The 24,217-nt window shown below is 48.6% G+C and overlaps 1 protein-coding gene across 4 annotated transcripts in view; it reads right to left on the bottom strand.

Annotated features, from left to right (window-relative positions):
- MFSD6 (major facilitator superfamily domain containing 6) overlaps positions 1 to 24,217 on the bottom strand; it is a 398,345-nt gene that overhangs the window by 223,528 nt on the left and 150,600 nt on the right. For all 4 annotated transcript variants that reach the window (XM_078680386.1, XM_078680387.1, XM_078680388.1 and 1 more), the window contains one exon: positions 11,066 to 11,163. In XM_078680386.1, the coding sequence (XP_078536512.1) occupies positions 11,066 to 11,163 (98 nt within the window). The remainder of the gene's footprint in view (positions 1 to 11,065; positions 11,164 to 24,217) is intronic.

Genomic DNA, 24,217 nt, shown 5'->3' with positions numbered 1-24,217 from the left:
GAAAAAAAAATGTTGATCTTTAACTGTTCGCTTGTACCACAACTATACAGGCCCGTCAGCATGCACTTCCTGAAAAACCGCGGGGTGTAAGGCAAAGCGTTACATAAATGTAAGCAAAAAACACAAAGTGGCATGATCGGCCCATAATTAATTTAATATGATCCAAGGCGATATTGCCATGGATCACAGGTTTTGATAAGACAGTTATTTGGTAAACAATAATAGCATTTTTCCCCCCACAAACTAATTACTTTAATGGGTGTTTGCATTATTTTATTTTATATTCATTTTGGTATACATAGTATGCCATTAGGAAGCTGTTAGGAATTAAGTTAATAATTTTTTAGCTATATTCCTTAGCTCACAGGTTTGTTGCAAAGCTGCAATATACTTGCTGCATCACCCAGTTCAAGGTTTCACCCTCGGACATGGTTGATTCTCAAAATGCAAACGGTACCAGTGCTCTGCACTAGCCAGTGACAGGAGGAATGTTGCCAACCCAATCCTGTCAATCCTTTTACAGTTCTTCTTTGATTTACCTTAAAAATTCCCAGAAGCCCTTAATCCAAAATGCTTAACCCATCAATCAATCAGGCCATTTGTAAACTACATACCCGTGAGGGTCTCAAGGCGCTGGTGGGGAGGGGAGGAGGGGGGCAAGCTGCTACTCCTCGAAAAGCCAGATCTTGAGGAGTCTTCTGAAGGTTAGCAGATCCTGGGTCTGCCGTAGGAGGATGGGGAGGGTGTTTCAGGTCTTGGGGGCTAGGTGGGAGAACGACCTGCTGCCAGAGGTTGCTCTTCGGATGCGGGGGACTGTGGCGAGGTAGGCGCAGCGGAGCTGGCGGTTGGGGGTGCAGAAGCCGAGTCGTCTGTTGAGGTATGCTGGTCCGGTGTCGTGTAGTGCCTTGTGTGCGTGGGTGAGGAGCTTGAAGGTGATCCTCTTGTTGATGGGGAGCCAGTGTAGGTCTCTCAGGTGGGGTTTGATGTGGCTGCGGCGAGGGATGTCGAGGATCAGGCGAGCAGAGGCGTTTTGAATGCGCTGGAGTCGTTTCAGGAGTTTGGCCGAGGGTATTTCCGTAGTCCAACCTGCTGCTGAGGAGGGCCTGGGTGACCTTTCTTCTTTTTTCGGTGGGGATCCACCTGCAGATCTTGCAGACCATGCGGAGGGTGTTGAAGCAGGAGGACGAGACAGCGTTGACCTGCCTTGTCATGGAGAGAGTAGAGTTGAGGATGAACCCTAGGTTGTGTGGTCGGTGGGTGTTGGGAGCTGTTCCCAGTGCGGTCGGCCACCAGGAGTCATCCCAGGCCGAGGGGGCTGTGCCGAGGATGAGGACTTCCGTCTTATCGGAGTTTAGCTTCAGTCGGCTGTTCTACATCCACTCAGCGATGCCCCGTTATAGTTAGTTCACCTAACTATAATTGCGCGCCCGCAATGCACTGCTGGTGACGTCACATATTACATAGCGCACAGAAGGATACAAAGTTCCCCGGGGGTAGAGGGGAAGGGGTTTTACTTAGGTGGAGAGAGTATCAAAGAGAGTGTCTCAACAAGGAACTCAGGGGTTCCTATATCGGAATTAGAGAGCCTCACACACCCAGGGCGTTTAGGTGTGTAATGCACCTTGACCGTAGGGTGTCCAGTGTCATCATTGGCTCACTGCTCCTCGTCAGACCGGCGCTGCAATGTCTGACGGGGTGCTTGGAGGCACCCTTTTGACGGAGGTCTTTTATTCCTTGCAGATGGTGTGTGTGGGTCAGAAGGAAGTGGTGTAGTCAGTGTGGAGTATGTGAATGTTTAAAAAGGGTAACCAGTCCACAATAGGATTTATTGGTGTGGCTGCTTCCCTGATTAAAAGGGGGTGAGAGGGGAGTTAGAGACTGTGGTGAGTATCAGGACCTAACTCTACCCCCTAGTGTGGTCAGAGGGGAGTTAGAGACTGTGGTGAGTATCAGGACCTAACTCTACCCCCTAGTGTGGCCAACATGTTTCTCGCCATCCGGCGATTCGTCAGGACCAGGACAGAGTACTACACGTGAAAAGGGGCTTCAAACATAAAGTGAAAAACATCAAATACAACCTCACTGGGTCGGTTGAGTAGAGGGCCTAAAGTCCTGCTCTAGTTATGCGACCTGTGGAATAAAGGGGGACAGACAAACAGAGAAGCAGGTTCAAACATATCTTATGAAAGTATTTGTACTTTAGATGAGGTATTAGGTCACTCTGAGATGTGTTGCTCTCCACATAGTGGGGTGTGGGGGGCGAAAACGTGCAGGGAGTGCATTCATTTGGTTCATTCACAATCTGTTTTATATTAAAACGACTATAGTCTCGTACTGGAGACCTCGGAATGTTATGAATACAGGTTAAAAAAGTAAACAGTTAAATAGCCGAAACCGTCCATGCAGCACCCTAGCCAAGGGGAAACATACAGGGGGACACACCAGCAAATCTTACCCTAAGGGCGATTAGGAGGGCCTCGCAGTCTGCTCCCGTGAGGTCAGCGCTGTTTGGCGGTTATGCCTGCAGGATGTAAAGGGGCAGATGGATGATTTGTGGTATCAAGCATGTGTGGTGCTTAAGCGGTGCCTGGTGATATATACTCCCTCAATGAGGGGTGGGGGGTTCACATAAACCCCCCCTGCCCAAAAACACCTGGTTTAGGAAGTGGGATAAGGCCGTTCTCCCTGATGTCTGCTCCTCCCTCGCGGCATCTTGCCCAGAGCTTTGTGATCTTTCCCTTCCCACTCAGCTCACAGCCATCAACACCTGGCTGCAAAAGGCATGCAACAGCATTGTTCCCCTTAAGAAAGTAGCCATTAAGCGAGCCCACGCTGCTAATAGGTGGTTTTCCCCCCTTCTTAAAGTTAAGAAGCTGGAGGCGCGCAGAGCAGAACGAGCTTGGCGACGCACCTACTGCCCCCTTCTCAAAGCCAAGTACTGCCTTGTACTCAAGGAATATAAACAAGATATACTAACTGCTAAGGCTGAGTACTTCTCCGGTAAGATCTTGACAGCTGCAAATCAATCGAAGGAAATATTCGCCACGGTGCACGAGCTCGCTGCCTCTGACAGGGTGATTTCCAAAATTCCCCCGTCCCAATCACTATGCAATTCCCTCAATTCCTTTTTTATAGAGAAGGTGGCTCTCATCAAGGCGAACATCCCTCCCTCACCTCCTATCCTGTCCACTGTGGACTCGCATGCCGCCGCCCCACTTCTTACTCACTTTCCCCTTCTGACACGGGACACCCTTCTCCCCTTACTGGCTCGGGTCAAATCGGGCTCACCGCATGACATCGGACCATAATTCGCCCTTAAAGAGATCTTTTCCAGTTGTTACTCCCCCCCTCTCACTTTAATCAATAACTCCCTCACTTCTGGCATTGTCCCAACTGCCCATAAATCTGCAGTTATTATCCCTATTTTAAAAAAGCTAGGCGCTGATCCTTCCCTACCTGCCAATTATCGCCCCATCTCCTTGCTCCCTTATTTGGCGAAGGTCTCAGAGGCTCATGTCACCTGCACTCTGAGTTCCTTTGTGGAGTCTACAGGCCGCCTCTCCTCCCGTCAGGCAGGCTTCCGCCCACTTCACTCAACCGAGAAGGTGGTAGTGTCAGTGATGGACAAACTGAGGGAGGGCACTGACATCTGCCTCCCCCAGGCCCTGGTCCTCTTAGATCTGTCCGCCGCGTTCGACACGGTGGATCACGACATTCTTCTGAACCGTGTCGAGGCGGCGGGCATCAGGGGCACGGCCCACGCCTGGCTCCGTTCCTTTCTAACGGACAGGGAGCAGGCAGTCCACCTGGCAGATTTTGTCGCCCCCCCTCGCAGAGTGACATGCGGCGTTCCCCAGGGTTCTTCTTTGTCCCCCTTGTTATTTAATTTATACATTTCACCCCTCATTTTTTCTTTACAGCAGATGGAGGTCTCGGTGTTCAATTACGCCGATGACCTCCAACTTATTTTTAACCTCTCCCACTCCCCTTCTTCTGCCTGGAACTTTCAGAGGGTGATGCTCTTCATCCAAAACTGGATGAACTGCAACCACCTCAAGTTAAACCCCGACAAAACAGAGTTGGTTTTGACTGGGGGTGGTTGCAGTCCATGGTCCCCATCTTTCTGGCCCGACTCTCTCGGTCCCCCTCCCTCCCCGGTCCCCAAGGTCAAAACCCTCGGCATCTTTATCAACTCCCAGCTTTCGCTTCACACTCAGGTTCACTCGGTGGTGTCCTCCAGCTTCTTTTCCCTTCGCACTATCCGCAAGGTTTCCCGTTTTTTTTCCGTTCCTGCCCTTAAGCTCATCCTCATGGCCATGGTGCTATCGCGCCTTGACTATGGGAATGTGGTCTACAATGGCGCCCCAGACTATCTGATCCACCGACTTCAGCAGATTCAGAATCAGGCTGCTCGCCTGATTTATGGACTCCCTAAATTTCACCACACCACTCCCCTGTTGCAATCATTGCATTGGTTACCGGTGAAGGAGAGGGCTCTCTTCAAGCTGGGCTGCATGACTTACCAGGCCAGATCGGGGACCGCCCCTGCCTTCCTCTGTGAGATTATATCTCCTTACCTCCCGGCCAGAGAGCTCCGTTCCTCCAACCAAGCTCTACTGACAGTTCCTCGCTTCAGGAAGCGGAGGTCTGGGGGGACGAGATTTGCGGTCCTAGCCCCCTCTTTTTGGAATTCTTTACCTTTTGCCCTCAGAGCTTCCACTTCCTACGTGGAATTCCGTAAACTCCTCAAAACTTTCCTGTTTCCCAGACCCCCAGCAGTCTAGCCCCCGCCCTCGTCCCCTCCGGCTTACCGCTACTTAGCGCCAGGAAACCGCCCCGGTAACAGAGCGCTTTAGAAATCCATTAAAATTCAAAATTCAAATTCAATATTACATCACTCATGACATGGTTAGTGCCATCACTCATGACATCACTGATGACATCTGTAGCTTGTGTGGTGGTGTGTGTATATCACTGTATATGCAATTTATTGGATGTTTGAGTGTGTGAGCAACTATGGATGAGTGTCACTGTCTAACAGGATGTATAGGTGTAGAAGTACATATTATGAATGAGTGAGTACATGTATGAGTGACTGTATAGGACTGTTGGTGAATGAGTGGATGTGTGTGTAGATCTTTGAATTACTGAATAGGTGTGTTGTAAGTGGTAGTGGTGTGTCCATTGATTTGAAAAAGTTGGTTTTTATTTTTGAGTGTGTGTATATCAAAGGTTATATTAGGGTGAGAGGAGGTCTGCCACTCTAACACAAGGATGATGTCATCAAAGATGTCATTTGAGATTTCATCAGTGATGTCACTGACCATATCATGAGGGATGTAATATGTGACGTCATCAGCAGTGCAATGCGGGCGCGCAAGTTATAGTTAGCTGAACTAACTAGAACAAGGGAATTTCAATGGTTTTTTACGAGCGAAATGTCCAACTAAATATAACGCCCCTGAAACCTATGGTTTTTTCAGTGAATTTCTAAGGTTTTTTAAATGCTAATTCCCAACCATAACGTGCCTGAAACCTATGGTTTTTTCAGTTAATTTCTAAGGTGTTTTAAATGCTAGTTTTTAACTATGCTTACAGAGGTAGTACATGTGAAGAAGGAAAAAAAACACACAGAAAGAAGAAAAAGAACTGCAGAAAGAAGCAACAGAAGTCCACAAAGACGAAGAAAAGTGCAGGAAGGAAGACAGGTAGAAAGAACAAACAGTGGAGCAGAAAGAGGCCTTGTTGTAAAATCATCCTGTACCCTCAACTTTTTCAGATGGGTACTGGAGGTAACTGACTGACTAACCAGTCCTTGAGCCAGTGCTATGCTAAAAGACACTTAGAATACAGGTAAAACACCTACATACACTACGGAACACTATGCGTTGGGGTACCCCTGTTATTAGCATGCCCCTAGTATAAATAGGGCAGGGGGATTAAAACTACCTCTTAAAACACGTCACAAGGGGCGTTTGCACACTGATGAAGAGAGGGGGGCTGAGCTGACGTGTGCAAACATGCCCTGTGGCCGTTTTAATTTGGTGGTTAAAGTCCCCTTGAATCCGGAGTGTCCCTTGGGTACAACTAGCCCACCAGGTTTCTCCAGTTAGCACCACAGAGCTGCGTTGCAGAGAGGTGTAAAAATGGGCACAGCCTGGACCACCTCTCTGCAACGCAGCGCAGTGGCGCTTACTGGAAACACCTGGTGGACTAGGTGGCCCCCATAGGCCCTCAGGACTGAAGGGGAATTATTTCCCCAACTTAAAACGCCTCACAGGGCGTGTTTGCACACGTCACATCAGGCCCCGCCCCGCCCCATCCCTTCACCACTGTGTAAACACGTCCTATGTCCGTTTTAAGTTGGGAGATTAAGTCCCCTTGAATCCTGGGTGTACCTGGGATGCAAGTAGCCCACCAGCTACCTCCATTAAGCGCTACAGAGCTGCGTTGCAGAGAGGTGTAAAAGGGGGAGTGGCCTCAGAACACTTCTCTGTAACACAGCCCCCTGGCGCATACTGGAGGTTCCTGGTGGGCTAGTTGGGCCCCAGGGACCACCAGTATTCAAGGGAAATTTGTTCCCCAGCTGCAAACGCGCCAGGGGCCGCGTTTGCAGAGTGCTGCAAGGAGGGGGCGTGGCCTCAGGCGCAATGCCGGTCTTTTATTTTATTCTATTTTTAAGAGGAAGGGGGCTGTGTGGCCCCCCTTCTTTTTCTAATTTATTGGCCCTGGGGACGCCATCCCCCAGGGCCTGTCCCCTCATTTTTGTTTTTTAAATGAAAAAATTTGGAAGGGGGACGCGTGGCCTCCCTCCCGAGGCCTTAATCGGCCCCGGTGACCCCATCCCCCAGGGCATGGGCTTTTAAAAAATATATATTTTTTGTGGGGAGGGGGGCTGCGTGGCCCTCCTCCCGGGCAACTTGTAGCCCCGGGGACCCCATCCCCGGGGCTGGCCTTGTGCGTTGGGGCCCGGGGGTGGGTCCCCAATCCACCCACAGTCCTGCTGGCTCCCCGCATCCCTCAGGTGCCTGCATTGCTTTTCCACATGGGGAGCTGCTAAGATGCAGCTCCCTGTGTGGAAAAGCAATTTGGTTTGCATTTTGAAAGAGATAGCAGGGGTGGGGAACAGTCATACTTGTATCCAAACCAATATTAGTCCATCATACCACCATAGGGAGTAAGCTAGGATCTGGGGGAGAGGTCGCATTGGGTTGTCACTCCCGCCTAGGGAAGAGTAGTGTCGGGTGCAGGAACCCGGTTCGAAGCGGACAGAAGAATTAGACGAGTAGGAAAGAAAGAACAGAGAAGCAAGGCTATATAAAGACAAAGAACAAAAGAGTAACATTGGCCAGCCGGGCCACAATTTTGCTGTTCCTGTCACGGGGCAGCCTTCACCACAGTGCACGGGTGAACCCAGAGCTGTCACTCTCCCAAGAACAGACAGAGGGGGAGAGTTGTCGGTTGTTCTCAAAATCGGCCAGAGGCGAGCTCTGGCTCCAGCAACACTGCAGGTAAGAAACTGGGACGCAGACGACACCCTAAAATAAACACCGCTCCCAACAGGCCTCAAATATACGTCAAGAACAGCACCAGCAGGGAATTGAACATATGGGGGTCAGTTCATCCAGGAGTCGAGGATCGCGAGCTTGCTGCCGACTGTTCCCCTTCCAGGGACTTGATATGCTGTATAATATCTTGCTTGGTTTGTGAGGTTGTTTGGTCGTCAGGGCGTGGGGAGCATCTATTACGGCGTACCGTAGACCAGGATGGTTTGGCAGGCGCCCGTGTGAGTGTCAGAAAACGCGTGGTACTAGCAGGCGGCGTCAGTGAGAGGTAGAGTAGTTGCGCCGCTTCTTTGGAGGACCATACCACCCGGCGTTTGGAATCCCATTGAAAAATTAGGGCAAACGGGTGGCCCTACTGATAGGGGACATCCAGGCTTCGCAGCTTGTCTGTCAGTGGTCTGAAAGCCCGGCGTCTTCGCAAGGTATTGGGAGTGAGATCTTGAAAGATTTGAATCTTGTGTCCCCCGTAAAAGAGGTCCAGCTTAGCACGCGCTGCCCGAAGGATGGCCTCCTTTTCCATAAAGAAATGGACTCTCGTCAGGATATTCGTGAGAAGTCCCGGCCTACCCGAAGAGCCCTATCCAGGGCCGGCGAAGACACGTCATCGCCCCCCATACTTCGTGCAGAAGCTGCGCCACATAAGTCATAATGTCCTTTCCCTCCGCCCCGAGAGGGACCCCCCGGATGCAGAGGTTGTTCCGGCGGCTTCGATTTTCAAGGTCCTCCTGCTTCATTTGTAGCTCTATGTGTTGATCCTCCAGGGTGGCCAGGCGCTGCCATGATTGTTCCTGGTCTTCGGTTCTGGCATCCACCGTCTTCTCCAGTCCGTCAATGCATTCTCCGAGATCCGTAACCTCTTTTCGTAGCTCCCAGACGCAGGAGTGGACCTCAGTGCGGAGTGAGCCGATCTCAGATTTAAGCTCAGTCAGGAATGTGGCCATAAAGGCTTGCGTAACCGGTGGCGAATCTTCTCCCGTCTGTGTGGCCGTCTCGGGAGGGGCCGATGCCCCCGCCTTTCCCCACATAGCAGCTACAGGGTTGTCCTTGGGGGCCGCTGTCGAGTCTTTCACCCCTTTGGAGCGAGTCATCCTCTATGATGAGTAGGCCCTCAGATAGATCAACTGCCAAGACCAGGGGTGTTCGCAGCACCACCCGAGATGGGCCCCGGGCACAAAGAGTACCCACCGCAAAGCGGCGGCAAAAGATGAAAACAGGTCAAGGGCCACCAAAGCCCCTGGAGCAAACACCAACAGCAGCGCCGCCCGCCACCCGGAACACCCCTGTGTCCTCGCACCCGCCACCACAGCACCCCAACACTGGACTGCAGCAGAGGCAAAGCCTCTATGTCCCTCAGCGTAAGAGAAAGCAAAGTCCAAAACTGGGGGGACAGAGGGGCAGTACAGCAGCCCAGGGGCCCACCCTCCACGCTCCTTGCCCGCTTTGTGTCCGCGAAGCGAGCACCCCGCTGCAGGGCACTTTCCTCTTGCTTAAAGCCAGTTCCAGAGGCCCCAGCAGAACCCAGGTCAATTGCTCCAGCCACACGGGGGCGCAGCGCCATGCAGGGCAATAGAGGTGCTTGCTTCCAAAAAGTCAGGCGCCCCGCTCCACTACTAACGCCTCAGTGCCTCTCCAGAGCAGTGCGCAGCCCCCCACGGTGAACTCACACACGTTGCAGATGAGAGCGGCGATTCCCTCAGCAGACCCCTGGCCAAAGCCCCTCAAGCAGAGGCGGAATCCGCCCCACTGTCAGCCAACAATATGTGCAAGTCCACAAAAAGACAGTCTGTGCAGAGGGGCACCCCTCCGGGCCACAGGGAGACGGCCTATGCCACCCCACGTCTATGGCCGTCCCCTGCGTGGCGCTCAGAAAATGGCGGCCTGGATGCAGCCCCCAGGTCAGACGCCCACGTCGAGCCGGTCTTCAGTGATGAAGAGGCCCCCACTGCTCCACTGTCCGCCGCAGCTCCGTAGCGGGACGGGGAGTCCAAAGCACCCAGGGGCAGCCCCGGCAGCACACCAAGCGTCACCGGCCCGGGTATCAGAAGATGGCGGACTCTCTGCCCTGCAGACACAAAGATGGGGGCGTCTCCTTCCTTTGCACCGCTTGATAGCCGGCCCCCGTTCCGTCTCTCTAGAGCAGTGTGCAGGCTCTCACGATGATCTCTCACACGTCACACATGAGCCGCGATGGCCTCAGCAGACCCCTGGCCAAAGCCCCGGAAGCAGTAGCAGGATCCTCCCCACTGTCAGCCGACGACATGCATAAGCTCCAAAAAACAAAGAGTCAGAGGCCCCCACCGCTCCGGCTCTATAACGGGCCAAGGAGTCCAAAGCACCCAGAGGCAGCCCCGGTACCTCGCCAAAGAGTCACTGGCCCGGGTATCAGAAAATGGCAGACAATCCGCCCTGCAGGCCCTGAAATGGCGGTGTCCTCCCCCGCTGTACCACTGGATAGCCGACTCCCGTTTCGTCAAAGCACCACTCACCAGCCGCTTCCCTCTCGTCGGCACCCTTCACATCCAGGGGCCTCTCTCTCAAGCCTGGGAGCCAGCTCTTGCAGCCGCAGTCCGCCGCCAGTGCGACCTGTAATATGGCGCCCCTGGGCTTCCCGTCGCTTAAATCTGCAGCGGCCAGCCGGAGCTCCTCCAACGTGCGTCCTACTCCATCGCCAGTCAGACCATACCCCCCGATTTACATCATTTTTAAAAAGGTTGCTTCCTTAACCAAGCAGTACCTTTTTGCCAAATTTGGTGTAATTGCGTTCAGCAGTTTTTGCCATAACAGTTTCTAAAGTTTCCTATGGGAAAATGATTTTTTCACCACTATTTTTTGACTTTCTCAGGAACTACTGAACGGATTTACACCATTCTGAACCAGGGCTACCTTTTTGGTAAATTTGGAGTAATTCCGTTCAGCAGTTCGAGCTGTAGCCGTGTTTAAAATTTCCAATGGGAAATAACATGGGGAAACCTTTCAGGATAGGAGCGGACCAGAGCGGGCTATAAATTTGGAAAAGTTCGCGAAGATTCGTCTACCGGCGCTAAAGTTATTGCAAATAGAATGTTGCGGATTTCCTATGGAAAATAGGTCCTCACTATAACTACCTACTGGCAACCGCCAGTAGGTATATATAACATTTCAATAAAATGTATGGACAATTGTGACATCAAATAAGTGATGCAGATTTAATTAAAAGCTCAATGTAAACAATGTGCATTTGAGTTTTAATAATACATATCTATCTACCTGCATATGATTATGGCTATACAAAATGCACCTCTGGAAACCACAATTTCCAAACCCAAGTCCTTATGTAATGAAATCCTTTTGTGATTTTTCGCAGCTTTTTTTGTGCCAGTTATGGATGAATGTTATGTGTACTTCTCAGTAGACCTCCAACATGGCATCCATTTATATTACTCTCTGTCAAATATACTACTTTAAAGGTCGTATAAAAGGCGTCTTTCATGCTAAACAATCCAATATTTATTTTGCCTTACCTTGAAGAACCTCCATGGGGAGTACAGTCCAGGCGTTTTCCAGGTAAGAGATGTACAGGTAGCGAGCTGTATTACAGGCAAGGCCAATGTACAAGACTCTAGGTTGGAGAGAAATATTAGCCAGATGTGAGAGGAGTGTCAAATTCAATGAATCGTTAAATTACTATCCATTTGAATGGCTCTGCATCCCATCATTAGCAATTCATTAAAGCGTTAGACCGCATAAATCCTGCTATTGTTGCAGTATTATTATACTCTGTATATGGCCGTTAGGAAAGCACTTCTCCGCCCAGGACATTGGCTCCTGTTTGCTTATCCATCTTTTACATGTTGAATACATCTGGAGGGTCTACACTCGCGTTATAATTCTTGATGCACTGGGTTTCATATGGTTTCTGATCTGGTCAGTTATACATAATAAATAGAATATCAAACAACATCTAGTCAGAAGCATTATGGAACGGGCAATTCAAGATGGTGTTTTCAAATACCCCCTCTCTTTTCTCCTGACCAGAGTTTGCCAGTCCAGCACACATGCACCAACAGCATCGTAGAGCAGCGGACCTCTATTCACACTTCAACCAATGACAGATAGAGCATGTGCTGTCTATTGTTTATTAACAGATATTCAGCTTTTTGTTCACAGTATTTTATTCACCTTCCAGAGCATATGGCATATGACCTCCTTGGACTAAAATATTACCACTACCTAAAAAGCTAGGCAGGCCTTTCACTCCAGTGTTACTGTACCTTCCTCCACCTTCCCTCCCTAGTGTCTGCTATGGACAAACATACATACATACATGTTTATGGAACAATATTAATCTCTTCTCTAAGGTGCATCGCTCTGTGTCAGAGGTTTGAATACCTGCCATCCATGGACATTTATGTTCAAATGACTTTCTTTCACCATTAGGTGTTTCTAAGTGCTGCTACCCCCTCTTGTACCACTTTGTTCGCCATAAGTTGGCAGGGTTGCTAACTTTGCCACTGGATTCAAGCAAGCCAGGCTGAAGACGGCTGAAATGCCAGAAACTGGTCCTCGGACGCTTGTTTCCGTTCCAGGGAAGGCATGGCTTGGCAGTTCGGCTGGACTGTTCCCATGAGGCACAGGGTCAGACTGATTTGCATATGGCCATGTCTGAACTGGGGTGGCAGAGTGGGCTAAAGAACGGTGATGGATTAAACCCAGATCTGTTGACTGGGTGTAAGTGTTTGATTGGTTCAGATGCTCTGTCCATCACCACCCCCTTTTGTACCACTTTGTTCGCCATAAGTTGGCAGGGTATGCTCAGACGTGAGTCCCTTGCTCACTTTGCCACTGGATTCAAGCAAGCCGGGCTGAAGATGGCTGAAATGCCAGAAACCGGTCCTCGGCAGCTTGTTTCCAGTCCAGGGAAGGCATGGCTTGGCAGTTCGGGCTGGACTGTTCCCATGAGGCACAGGGTCAGACTGATTTGCATATGGCCATGTCTGAACTGGGGTGGCAGAGTGGGCTAAAGAACGGTGATGGATTAAACCCAGATCTGTTGACTGGGTGTGAGTGTTTGATTGGTTCAGATGCTCCGTCCATCACCACCCCCTTTTGTACCGCTTTTTCATTACAGATTCTTCCTTCAGCCTAGAGCAAATGTCACAGTGCCCGTGCTCATGTACTTATTTAGGCCTACACCCTACCAGCGATAGATAAACTTAGCTGCCATTCATAGCATTGGAGAGCATAGTGGCCAGCTAGAACATACAACCACTTAGTTTTCTTCTCATTAAAGAGAATATAACTTTCAATGATAAACTAAGTACAAATACTGCGGGATAGTTTCTCGGACGGGGTGGAAAATAGCTGATTAACTAAGCAGTTCAGTCCCTTTGTGGGGTAAACTATGCACATATCAGCAGATTGATTGTGAGTTCCTCCTCCTAAGCCCCATGGACAACTTATGAACCACTTCTGAATAATCTGATTAACTTTCTCTAGGGACAATGCATTTTGTTTGGACCGTCTTCAACGAAGCAACCGGAGATCGAAGTGTCCCAAGTTGGAGGGCTCCGCTTAACATTCTCATCTAATCCAAATTCTTCATATTGACAAACCAACAATCAAACCTGAATACCTCTTTATGGAACAAGGAGAGACACTCATGACCCCTTATGTTATGGAATCACAAGAACTGTAAGTAATAGCGACAAATGCTGAAGGCTGAATACGCACCAACACAAACATCCTAATGTCCCCTGGCATTCACAACAAGTAAAAAGTAAGAAACCAAGTGAGCATTAGTTCTGTGCTTCTAATGAGAAAGGTGTCTGATCGCTCAACCTCCTCTAAAACTGGACTGCGAATCTACAGAAGGCAGGAACTGGTTCGCTTGCATGGTAAGCATAAAGCAGCCACACAGAACATGTGATGCCCCGAGCAGCAACTCCAGCTTGGATACCCTAAGTATGCTTTAGTTCTGCACTTGTAAAGTGAAAAGGGGCCCGGTCACATGCATGCCTCCATATTTGAGCCGCAATTCTGCTGAAGGCAAGAACCCGCTCGCTTGCAAGATGTGCACAATGTAGTCCAGGTTTCTCCAACGAGTAGCACATGAGCTACTACTCTCCAGCTACCTGCAAGTTGCTCCCATGTGTGCAGCCCACCCAACAAAATTAGAAGCTTTTGCTTGAGTGAATTATTATATGTATCCAAATATTGAAAAGTATGTTTGGAGGAGAAAATGTGTGTATTTTCAGAACTCATAAGCTGATGTTTTTAGAAAAGGGTTGAGTTTCTCAAATATTTTTAAAGCTGGTATGTCAGTGATAAAGCATCTGGCACTGTGGAGACTTACAATTAATATTGCTACATGGTGCCAGGAGCACTGCAGCTATGCCTGTTGTGTATTACACTTGCAAAGGCAATCCAAATGAGCAAAATCTTTTTTTACATTACTACTGGACCCAACCTCATGCACCCAGTGGGATCACTGATGATAATCTTGCATGGGGTGGCCAATAATATAATCTTGTATGATGAGGTCACTATCACAACAGTAATAATATTAGTAGCTTGGGGTGATTTTCATTGAACATAAGAAGCTCCTATTTCAGAAAAGATTAGAGACCCCTGGTGTAGACATATTTATCGTGTGGAGGTCTTGAGCGTCACTTCCAACTTGGTACCCCTAAGTGCTTAGATAATTGGACATCTTCCATAGATACACAGCAATCAACATATTTTTGCAGTATTCAGCCAATATTCAACTTACCTACACAACATGTGGATTGTCTTTAGTACATTTGTGGGTCGCACATTATATGAGGCATATTACTCGCCTACTGGCTCTAGCAAGTCAAAGTCAAATACAGTTTTATTCGATTGCTATTTCATACAATCACAAAAGCACATATAAAAAACATATATATATATATATATATAGTTAAGAAGAGAAAAACGTCCAATACATACATTGCTGGTTCAATTAATTTAAAAAAAATCAAATCCAACATCCCTCCAACTTCTATGCCACTCCCTTCCCTTGCTCTTCCCTTACCCTCTGCCTTTCTTCATCCATTTCCTCACATCTCTCAGGATTCTTTTCTCGAGCTTCTTCAGAAAGTCAAGTCGGGCTCCCCGACTGACTGTGTCCCAGCTCGTATTCTGAGAGAGCTCCTCACCCACTGTCCCACTCCCCCTCTCTCCCTTCTCAACGCTTCTATTTCCTCCGGTCTAGTACCAAAATCTTTCAAATCTGCTATAGTCTTCCCTATTCTAAAAAAACCCGGCCTAGACCCCTCTCTCCCATCCAACTTCAGACCCATCTCCCTCCTTCCATACCTTGGGAAGATCCTAGAGAGCTATATCACTACATGTCTCTCCACCTTCATCGAGGGAAACCATCTCCTGGCCTCACACCAAGCGGGATTCCGCCCAGCCCACTCCACTGAATCAGTGGTCTTGTCCATTCTAGATGAACTCAAGAGCAAGGCTGACTCCAATCTACCCCAAGCCTTGGTACTCCTCAATCTGTCCGCTGCGTTTGACACGGTTGACCATTCCATTCTACTTGACCGTGTCCGCGCAGCGGGCATTCGTGGCACTGCCCTCTCCTGGCTCAACTCTTTTCTCACCGAACGGACGCAGGCGGTCCAGCTTTCTGGTTTTTCTGCCCCCTCCCGCTTGGTCCCTTGTGGCGTCCCCCAAGGCTCTTCCCTGTCCCCCCTCCTTTTTAATCTTAACATTCACCCCCTTATCCTTTCTCTCCTTGAAATGGGGGTCTCCGTATATAACTATGCGGATGACCTCCAGCTGGTGTTCGATCTCTCTTCCCCCTCTGACTCCCTAGCTAAATTTCATTCCACCCTAGCCTTCATCTCTGGGTGGATGAACTCCAACCAACTCCAACTTAATCTGGACAAGACGGAGTTGGTCCTGACTGGCCATACCATCTCTCCTTGGTCTGCTGCTTTTTGGCCCTCCACCTTTGGCCCCTCACCCACGCCAGCGGCCTCTGCCAAGACCTTGGGTATTAAAGTCAGTCGGGACCTCTCCATGCACGCCCAGATTAGTTCAGTTGTATCTTCTTGTTTCCTCTCCCTCTGGATCATCCGGAAAGTGTCCCGTTTTTTTCCATCTGATGCCCTTAAAGTTATTATTTCGGCTCTGATTCTGTCCCGTCTCGATTACGGGAACAGCCTCTTTGTAGGCATTCCAGCCTACGAACTTCGCCGTCTTCAGGCTATTCAGAATCAGGCCGCCCGTCTTATTTTTCACCTCCCTAAGTCCCTCCACATCACTCCTGTGCTGAAATCTCTCCATTGGCTCCCCATCCGCCAGAGAGCACTCTTTAAAATTGGCTGTCTGGCCTTCATGGGCTGTACCCCCACCGCCCCAGTCTTCATTAACTCTATTATCAGCCCCTACACCCCCAACCGTACCCTCCGCTCTTCTAGCCAAGCCCTCCTCAGTGTTCCGCGCTTCCGCAGATCCAAGACTGGAGGCACTCGCTTCTCCGTACTAGCCCCCTGTTTCTGGAACAGTCTCCCACTGTCCATTAGATCAATCCCAGTCTACCTTCAATTCCGTAAGGCCCTCAAGACCTTCTTGTTTTCTCAAGCGTACTCCTGCTGACCTCAGTAGAATTTCACCCCTCTCAGCATTCTACTTCAGCGCCAGGAAGCCGCTAGGTCGCAGTGCGCTTTATCAAGAACTTTCAACTTCAACTTCAATTATACACTTAGTAAAAAACATTAAAAACAACCTAGAATGTTAAAAGAAATAGCAATAAGTTAAGTGGAGTCAGTGCTTAAATCCATCAGCGCTATGACAGTACCTTTTACTACCATGTGACTCTTAGACTTGAGTTACTATCCTTTTCTTGAGGTTAATTTTGTGCTTTAGAAACATTGCTATCTTCAATGTGATATGTACATTATCTAAGAATTGCAAAGCAAGGAAAGCTGACCTACATTGTCTAATCCCAAAGCATTTTAGAATAGGAAGAATCTACACCTTTCCCAGTTCTCTGTAGAGGTTACAAAACAGCAACACATGGATAATGGATTGCTCTGAAAGATTATCATATGTACACAGTTGCAATTGTTGGGTCCGATTGTTCATTGTTGGTAGACTCACGATTCTATGGAAGATCCCCACTCTAAATCTGGTTAGTCAAAAATCATCACCCCTAGGAACAACTTTCAAATATGGTAGAATTTCAAAAGTAATTAAAATCTGTTGATTTTGCTGAACACTGGGCTTTAAAATCTCAGACTGCAATCTTATGGCTTCCAGATGATGTAGACCCTCCTTTTTTAGGTCCTTCTCCTGACCTTATGTAAGCTACTAGGGTCCGAAAAATACTCAGGATGTCCAAAATCCTCCATAAAATTGTGAACATATCTTAGCCAAGGGATCTTTAGGGCCCCTTCCAGTTTCAGGCTATCCAGCAGTATTTCCTTGTTTAGCTGGGCCTCTATTTGTGTCCACACACTATGCCACAAAAGAATAGGCTCAAGTTTAATAGGATCTGATATGTGAGACAGGCCCAGTTCTGCATGACAGACATACGAGGATGTGCTAGATGGGACGGACAAGATGTATCTCAGGAACGCATTTTCTACTGTTTGCAGCGGGTAAGGATTAGCAAGGCCCCATATCCCTGCTCCATACATTGCTGTGGAGACACTTTTAGCTTTATATATCTTCATAAGCTCCACAGGGGGTCTCTTACCCAGCTTCCTTGAGAAATGTACAAGTGCAGTAGTGGTTCTTGCAAAAGCACGTTTTTTTGCTAATACAGCGTGGGTCCATAAGACTTTTTCATCAAAGTGTATACCAAGATACGAGAATCTCTTTGTGGGCTCGATCCTTTTTTCCGTACACAAACATGTCCTTGCACCTTTGACTGCCACGCCCACACCTCATAACAAAGGTTTTTGAAATATTGACCCTTAGACCAAGACCTTTCATAAAGTTGGTGAAATTATCAAGCACCCTCTGTAAGCCTACTTGCGTTCGGGACATTAAAACCGCATTATCCACATAAAGGAGGGCGGGAATAGGACGTCCGGCTATCTGAGGGAAATCGTAACTGTTCTTGATTAATGCTTGTTCTAGAGCATTAATATAAAGGTTAAAAAGAAATGGGGCCAGAACACAGCCTTGTCTGACCCCCCTCTTAATGGGGAAAGGAGCAGTAAGTTCTGCTCTCAGACTAAATCTAACTCGGCCATGGGCATTATTATATAGGCGCCTGAGAAAAATAATTAATTGAGCTTCTACCCTCATCACCTCCAGAATCTCCCAAAGCTTCTCATAGTGCACAAAATCAGATGCAGCGGTGACATCTACAAAGGCTAAAAACAGCCTGCCCCCTTTCGCCCATGTGTATTTCTCTATAAGGATGGCTAGATTTAGGCTCTGCTCGGATGTTCCCAGGCCCTCCCGAAAACCATATTGGATATCGGAAAGGACTTTGTTTTCTTCTTGAAAGGCCTGCAATCATTCTAAAATAAATCGCCCCACGACTTTGACCAGGGAGTCCAAAAGTAAAATGGGCCTATAACAGCCTGTGTCCTGACGATTGCCTTTTTTAACAAGCATTTACAATGCAATAGGTCTCCCAGCTTTAAAGTTTGAGCTATTGGCATTGTATATTACAATGTGTTACATTAATTTGTTATCAAACTGTGAATTGTTGTATAAAGATGATTTGCAAACTGTCAAATGTTGTGAATAATACGGTTGATCATCGTGATCATAGTTAGCCGGACAAGTGGTCCGATGTCATGCATGATACCTTCAGCCAGGCCGTCCTTCTACCTATTAGCTCTCTATTTATTTTGTATTTATTTTACAGAGTTTTATATAGCGCATAATTGACCCAAATCTGGTATCTGAGCATTTTACATAGCACCAGTTGCATTACATGAGAATACATTCATTTTTATTTTTTGTTGTTAGGCAAGGGGAGATCAAGTGATTTGGCCAGAATCACAGGATGTTTAGCGTCATTGCCAAAACTCGATCCCAGTTCCCCAGATTCGAAGTCGCACACCCTAGCCATTAGGACAACTCCTCTCCCCGAGTTGCTCTACACGATTGCACAGTTGAGCTAAACATGCCGCAGATAACTTATTCAAAATGTTATATGGCTTAGTAAGTGAACGCTCACCGCTTACATGTGAGGTCATATGCAGGTCACAGTTCAAATCGCGGTGTGGGGATTCAGCCCTCTATCCTCTAGGGGTGATCGACAGAGAAACATATATTTAGGTAATTCTGAGAGCGACTGGAACGCAAAGAATTTAAATACGAGTCCGACTGAAAATAACAAGCCATTTAAAAAAATGAAACTCGAAGAAGGCGCACAAACTGCTCAATTCTACTGAACAGTCAGTCCTTGGGAAAGAAATAGCTTCCGAGTCTGTTCAGACTGTTAGTTTTCGTTGGTTTCATTTGTGCATCAATCTGCGTTTGCATTTAATGTTTAGTTATTCAGGCTACAGCGCGAAACAGAAACCTTGCGTGGGGCGGGACTTCCGTGGGGCGGGACTTCCGTCTTCGGAAGCCCGCGCCCACAGAGAGAAGCAGTGCTGGTGACGCGGGGCTCCCATGGCCGAGGGGGAGGCCCGCGGAGGCTGCAGAAGTGTAGAATGGCGGTAAATGGGGTTTAGTGGGGGGGTGCGCTTGTATGTATGTATGCGGCGGCGAGGGGTCTCTGTATGTGTGTGTGCGTGCGTGTGTGTAGGTGTGCTCGTGTGTGTCTCTGTGTGCGCATGCGTGCAGGGAGAGGTGTGCCTGTAATGTTTGCGCTTCCCAGGAGACAGCCACGGCGAGCGCGTTCGTGGCCTGCGCCGAACGCCTTTTGCGAAATGCGCGCGGTCTGGTGCTGTCTCCTGGGAAGCACAGTCAGCGACAAAAGATCTCCTGGCGGACACAGCGCTGACGCGCTGTTAAACGCCAGGAGACCTAAAAATGGGAACAATCACTGATTCAGTCTAGGTACCCAAAAAGGGAGCAGAACAACAGGCGTTAATTACTTGAGTGACTATAGGGCCCCATAAAGACAAATTAGCTTTAAACAAATCGACCGGTACCCTGTCAGGGCCAGGTGCTTTACCCCCAAGGCTTGCAGTGATAGCTCGGTTAACTTCATCCAGGGCAAACACAAGGTTACAATGTTGCATATTAGGGTCCAGTAAAGTTTCCTTGGTAACGGCTGTAGAATTATCACCAGATTCATAAACCCTAGTGAAATGGTCAATCCAAAGATCCTCACTAATACCGATTTCCATGGACAGGCCATCTCTTGGGCTCAGATAGGGTGCTTTAACAACTTTCCAGAAAGCCGCTCTATCTCCCAGTGACGAGGTTTTATGCAAAGCTTCCCAGGCTTCATTACGTAATTCAATTTTTCTCTTCTTGAAGGCTAATATGTAATCAACTCTTGCCTACCTCATAGAGGTAGGATTCCTAGGGGTCTCGTGTAGTATTTTTTTAGATTCTTATGGGTTTGAGTGTAATATATATCAAACCAACCCTGAGTTTTCCTTCTGTTTGAGTTCTGTACATATAGTACATCTCTCACTCTCTCACTGCTGCCGAGATTAGCTGAAAGGAGGTCAGGACATTAACTGGAACGGCTGAATAACAAACAAGTCTCTACAGCTATTTTACATTTCTGATTCACTTTTTTTGTAACCAAGGAAGGATCAACTAGTGACCAGCGCAAAGTATAACCATTTGTCTTCTCCAGCGTGATATTAGATAATGCCTGGTCAATATTATCATGCCACATCTTAGTTACTGACAATGATATAGAGTAACATAATGGAATAAAGGTCACTAAGTGAAGTATCTCCAACAGAGAAACCACAAAATTTGGAAGCAAGAGTATTTGTCAGAAATACGTAATCTATGGTGCTTTATAAGCCTCTTCCATTGAAGGTGTAGCCCATGGGAACTGGTCGATCACAGATTTCATTTGCAAAACCCAAATCTAAAGTATATATCATTTCATTAAACAAATCCCCCAACACAGAATGACAAAAATGGGTATTGCTAGTACCCTCTTCATATATAAAACCACACTTCTTTCCGTCAACATTAGAGCATAATGAAAAATAAAATCCCCTACCATAATCACCATTGTATCTTTTATGCTTTTGCAGCAAATGGTCCTCACATCCAAAGTCAATTTTGTTACTATCAATCCCAAGTTACCAGTGGGAATGTTGTTATAAAAATTAACCATTAGCTTGCGTTGCTTTTTATCAAGATCCACTATAAGTAGCTGATCATGCGTCTCCTCAAGATAATTCTCTATCTTTTTTACATTCGGAGTGTTTGAAATGTAAGTATATAAGCCACCCTTCGCCCTTTCACTTAAACCCTCTACTGCTGGAGTGTGGAAAGTTTTATAACCATTAATATGGATTGGGTCTATCAACCAGGTTTCTTGAAGGGATAAAACATAATATGGTTTCATAAAATCAGACCAAATGGGATTGCTTATCTTAGAGCGTAGACCTGCAATATTCCTCAAGGCAAAATTGCAGGTTGCCTCATCGCTCATCTCTCTTAACTTAGTTGGGGATTCTGCGGATGGAATTTGACCCTCTACGTTAACCTCAATCTCCTCTAGGGTTAAGGACTTAAAATCCTTCTGGGGTTGTCCTAGTTGTGTGTTTATATGATCTCCAGAAAGTTCCCCGTGCCCCGATGAAGCTTGTAGAGTTGATTGAATACCTACAGCTAGGTGAGGTTTGATAGAGATGGGATAATCCTTATTGGGGTGTTCACTCGTAGTATCTTAGGGGTGGGATTCAGCTTGGTTAAATATTCTCCTGAGTAAGCCATACAGTTGCCCAGTCAATCAACTCCTTGAAGCAAATTCAGAATTCCGTAGCAATTACTAAGTGTAATTTCATTGCTGCCATGTCTAACCCAGGGAAGTATTCCCCCCCCCCCCCCTTAGCTGCCATGGTATTTCAGTTGGAATCATCTCTCTACCCTGACTGAGTCTTAAGAACATCAGCCCCCCCCCCCCAATCATTCATCAATGAGCACTGGGTGGTTGATAAAACTATCCAAGTGGGAGAATATTTATTTCCTGGGCCATGATATTACTATTCTCAGATCTATCCAGAATTACCTGCACCAAGTCTGGAGATTTAAAACTTATGACCACACAATCACCGGGTAGAGTCTTATGTGAGTTTCCGATCCACCCGACTCTCTGCACTATTTTAAAGTCCGAAAAGAGGATGTCTTTAAGGCCCGTCCTGGCACTCAATAGATGCAGACTTTTGTTCCTCAAGGTTGGCCAATGTTCCAGAGCATTAGATGTTAAATGTGGAACATTTGCCAAAATAACTACATAAGGGGTTACCTCTGGGGGGAGATGTAAGTTCATATTTACTTTTGTGGCTAGTCTATTCTTGTAATGTTAGTTACATTAATCTGTTTCATTTTACCCATAATTGCAGCACACGTATTTCATGCAAGATTAACAATGCTACAATAAGCCTTGCTGAGTATTACTTGTGTACTTCTGTGGCTATGCACAAGTATCCAAACGAAAAGGTTCTAGATCCGTTACCACGATTTATTACGATTTCCTTGGGGGGTAAGTGTTGTCATGTTCTGAGGTTGCACACACATTTGTTATCCTGTGAGGTTAGGGGTTCGGATAGTGCACTGTGAGCTAGCAGAACTATAGGCCAACATATCCTGATGGGGTGCAGGGACTCCGACTCGCACCATCCTAACATTTATGTTGTCTGACAAATGCACAGTTTTACTACAATTGGTACAAGCCATACAACAACATGAACGGGGATATGGGATATGGACTGAAAACCAAGCACTCATGTGGAGGTCTTGAACAAAAGAAACAAGCATTGGCATTGCCAATAGGTCTCGCTTGTGGGACCTTCTAAGTATTTAGTTTTGCAGCACAATATGATGAGTGGCGTTGCGTGTGTGAGTGGCGTTGCGTGTGTGAGTGGCGTTGCGTGGGTGAGTGGGGTTGCGTGGGTGAGTGGGGTTGCGTGGGTGAGTGGGGTTGCGTGGGTGAGTGGGGTTGCGTGGGTGAGTGGGGTTGCGTGGGTGAGTGGGGTTGCGTGGGTGAGTGGCGTTGCGTGGGTGAGTGACGTTGCGTGTGTGAGTGGCGTTGCGTGGGTGAGTGGCGTTGCGTGGGTGAGTGGCGTTGCGTGGGTGAGTGGCGTTGCGTGTGTGAGTGGCGTTGCGTGTGTGAGTGGCGTTGCGTGTGAGTGGCGTTGCGTGTGTGAGTGGCGTTGCGTGTGTGAGTGGCGTTGCGTGTGTGAGTGGCTTTGCGTGTGTGAGTGGCGTTGCATGTGTGAGTGGCGTTGCGTGTGTGAGTGGCGTTGCGTGTGTGAGTGGCGTGGCGTGTGTGAGTGGCGTTGCGTCGATGAGTGGGGTTGCGTGGATGAGTGGGGTTGAGTGGCGTTGCGTGTGTGAGTGGCGTTGCATGTGTGAGTGGCGTTGCGTGTGTGAGTGGCGTTGCGTGTGTGAGTGGCGTTGCGTGGATGAGTGGGGTTGCGTGGATGAGTGGGGTTGAGTGGCGTTGCGTGTGTGAGTGGCGTTGCGTGGGTGAGTGGTGTTGCGTGGGTGAGTGGGGTTGCGTGGGTGAGTGGGGTTGCGTGGGTGAGTGGGGTTGCGTGGGTGAGTGGCGTTGCGTGGGTGAGTGACGTTGCGTGGGTGAGTGACGTTGCGTGTGTGAGTGGCGTTGCGTGGGTGAGTGACGTTGCGTGTGTGAGTGGCGTTGCGTGTGTGAGTGGCGTTGCGTGGGTGAGTGGCGTTGCGTGTGTGAGTGGCGTTGCGTGTGTGAGTGGCGTTGCGTGTGTGAGTGGCGTTGCGTGTGAGTGGCGTTGCGTGTGTGAGTGGCGTTGCGTGTGTGAGTGGCTTTGCGTGTGTGAGTGGCGTTGCGTGTGTGAGTGGCGTTGCATGTGTGAGTGGCGTTGCGTGTGTGAGTGGCGTGGCGTGTGTGAGTGGCGTTGCGTCGATGAGTGGGGTTGCGTGGATGAGTGGGGTTGAGTGGCGTTGCGTGTGTGAGTGGCGTTGCGTGTGTGAGTGGCGTTGCGTGTGTGAGTGGCGTTGCGTGTGTGAGTGGCGTTGCGTGTGTGAGTGGCGTTGCGTGTGTGAGTGGCGTTGCGTGTGTGAGTGGCGTGGCGTGTGTGAGTGGCGTTGCGTCGATGAGTGGGGTTGCGTGGATGAGTGGGGTTGAGTGGCGTTGCGTGTGTGAGTGGCGTTGCGTGTGTGAGTGGCATTGCATGTGTGAGTGGCGTTGCATGTGTGAGTGGCGTTGCATGTGTGAGTGGCGTTGCGTGTGTGAGTGGCGTTGCGTGTGTGAGTGGCGTTGCGTGGGTGAGTGGGGTTGCGTGGGTGAGTTGCGTTGCGTGTGTGAGTGGCGTTGCGTGTGTGAGTGGGGTTGCGTCGATGAGTGGGGTTGCGTGGATGAGTTGCGTTGCGTGTGTGAGTGGCGTTGCTGTGTGTGAATTGCTGGTGGGGGGAGTGGGGGGGGGTGGGCGGGGGAGCAGCAGGCAGATGCGAGTGGAGCGCGCGCTGGAGAGGGAGGGGGTGGGAGGACTAGGCAGCGGGAGAGAGGGAGAAAGGAGCGCGAGGGAGGCGTTTTTAGATACATGAAG

The sequence above is a fragment of the Lissotriton helveticus genome, chromosome 3_1, assembly GCF_964261635.1.
Source record: "Lissotriton helveticus chromosome 3_1, aLisHel1.1, whole genome shotgun sequence".
Classification (NCBI taxonomy): domain Eukaryota; kingdom Metazoa; phylum Chordata; class Amphibia; order Caudata; family Salamandridae; genus Lissotriton; species Lissotriton helveticus.
The sequence above is the reverse complement of the archived record's forward strand: the minus strand, read 5'-3'. Positions and strand labels throughout refer to the sequence as shown.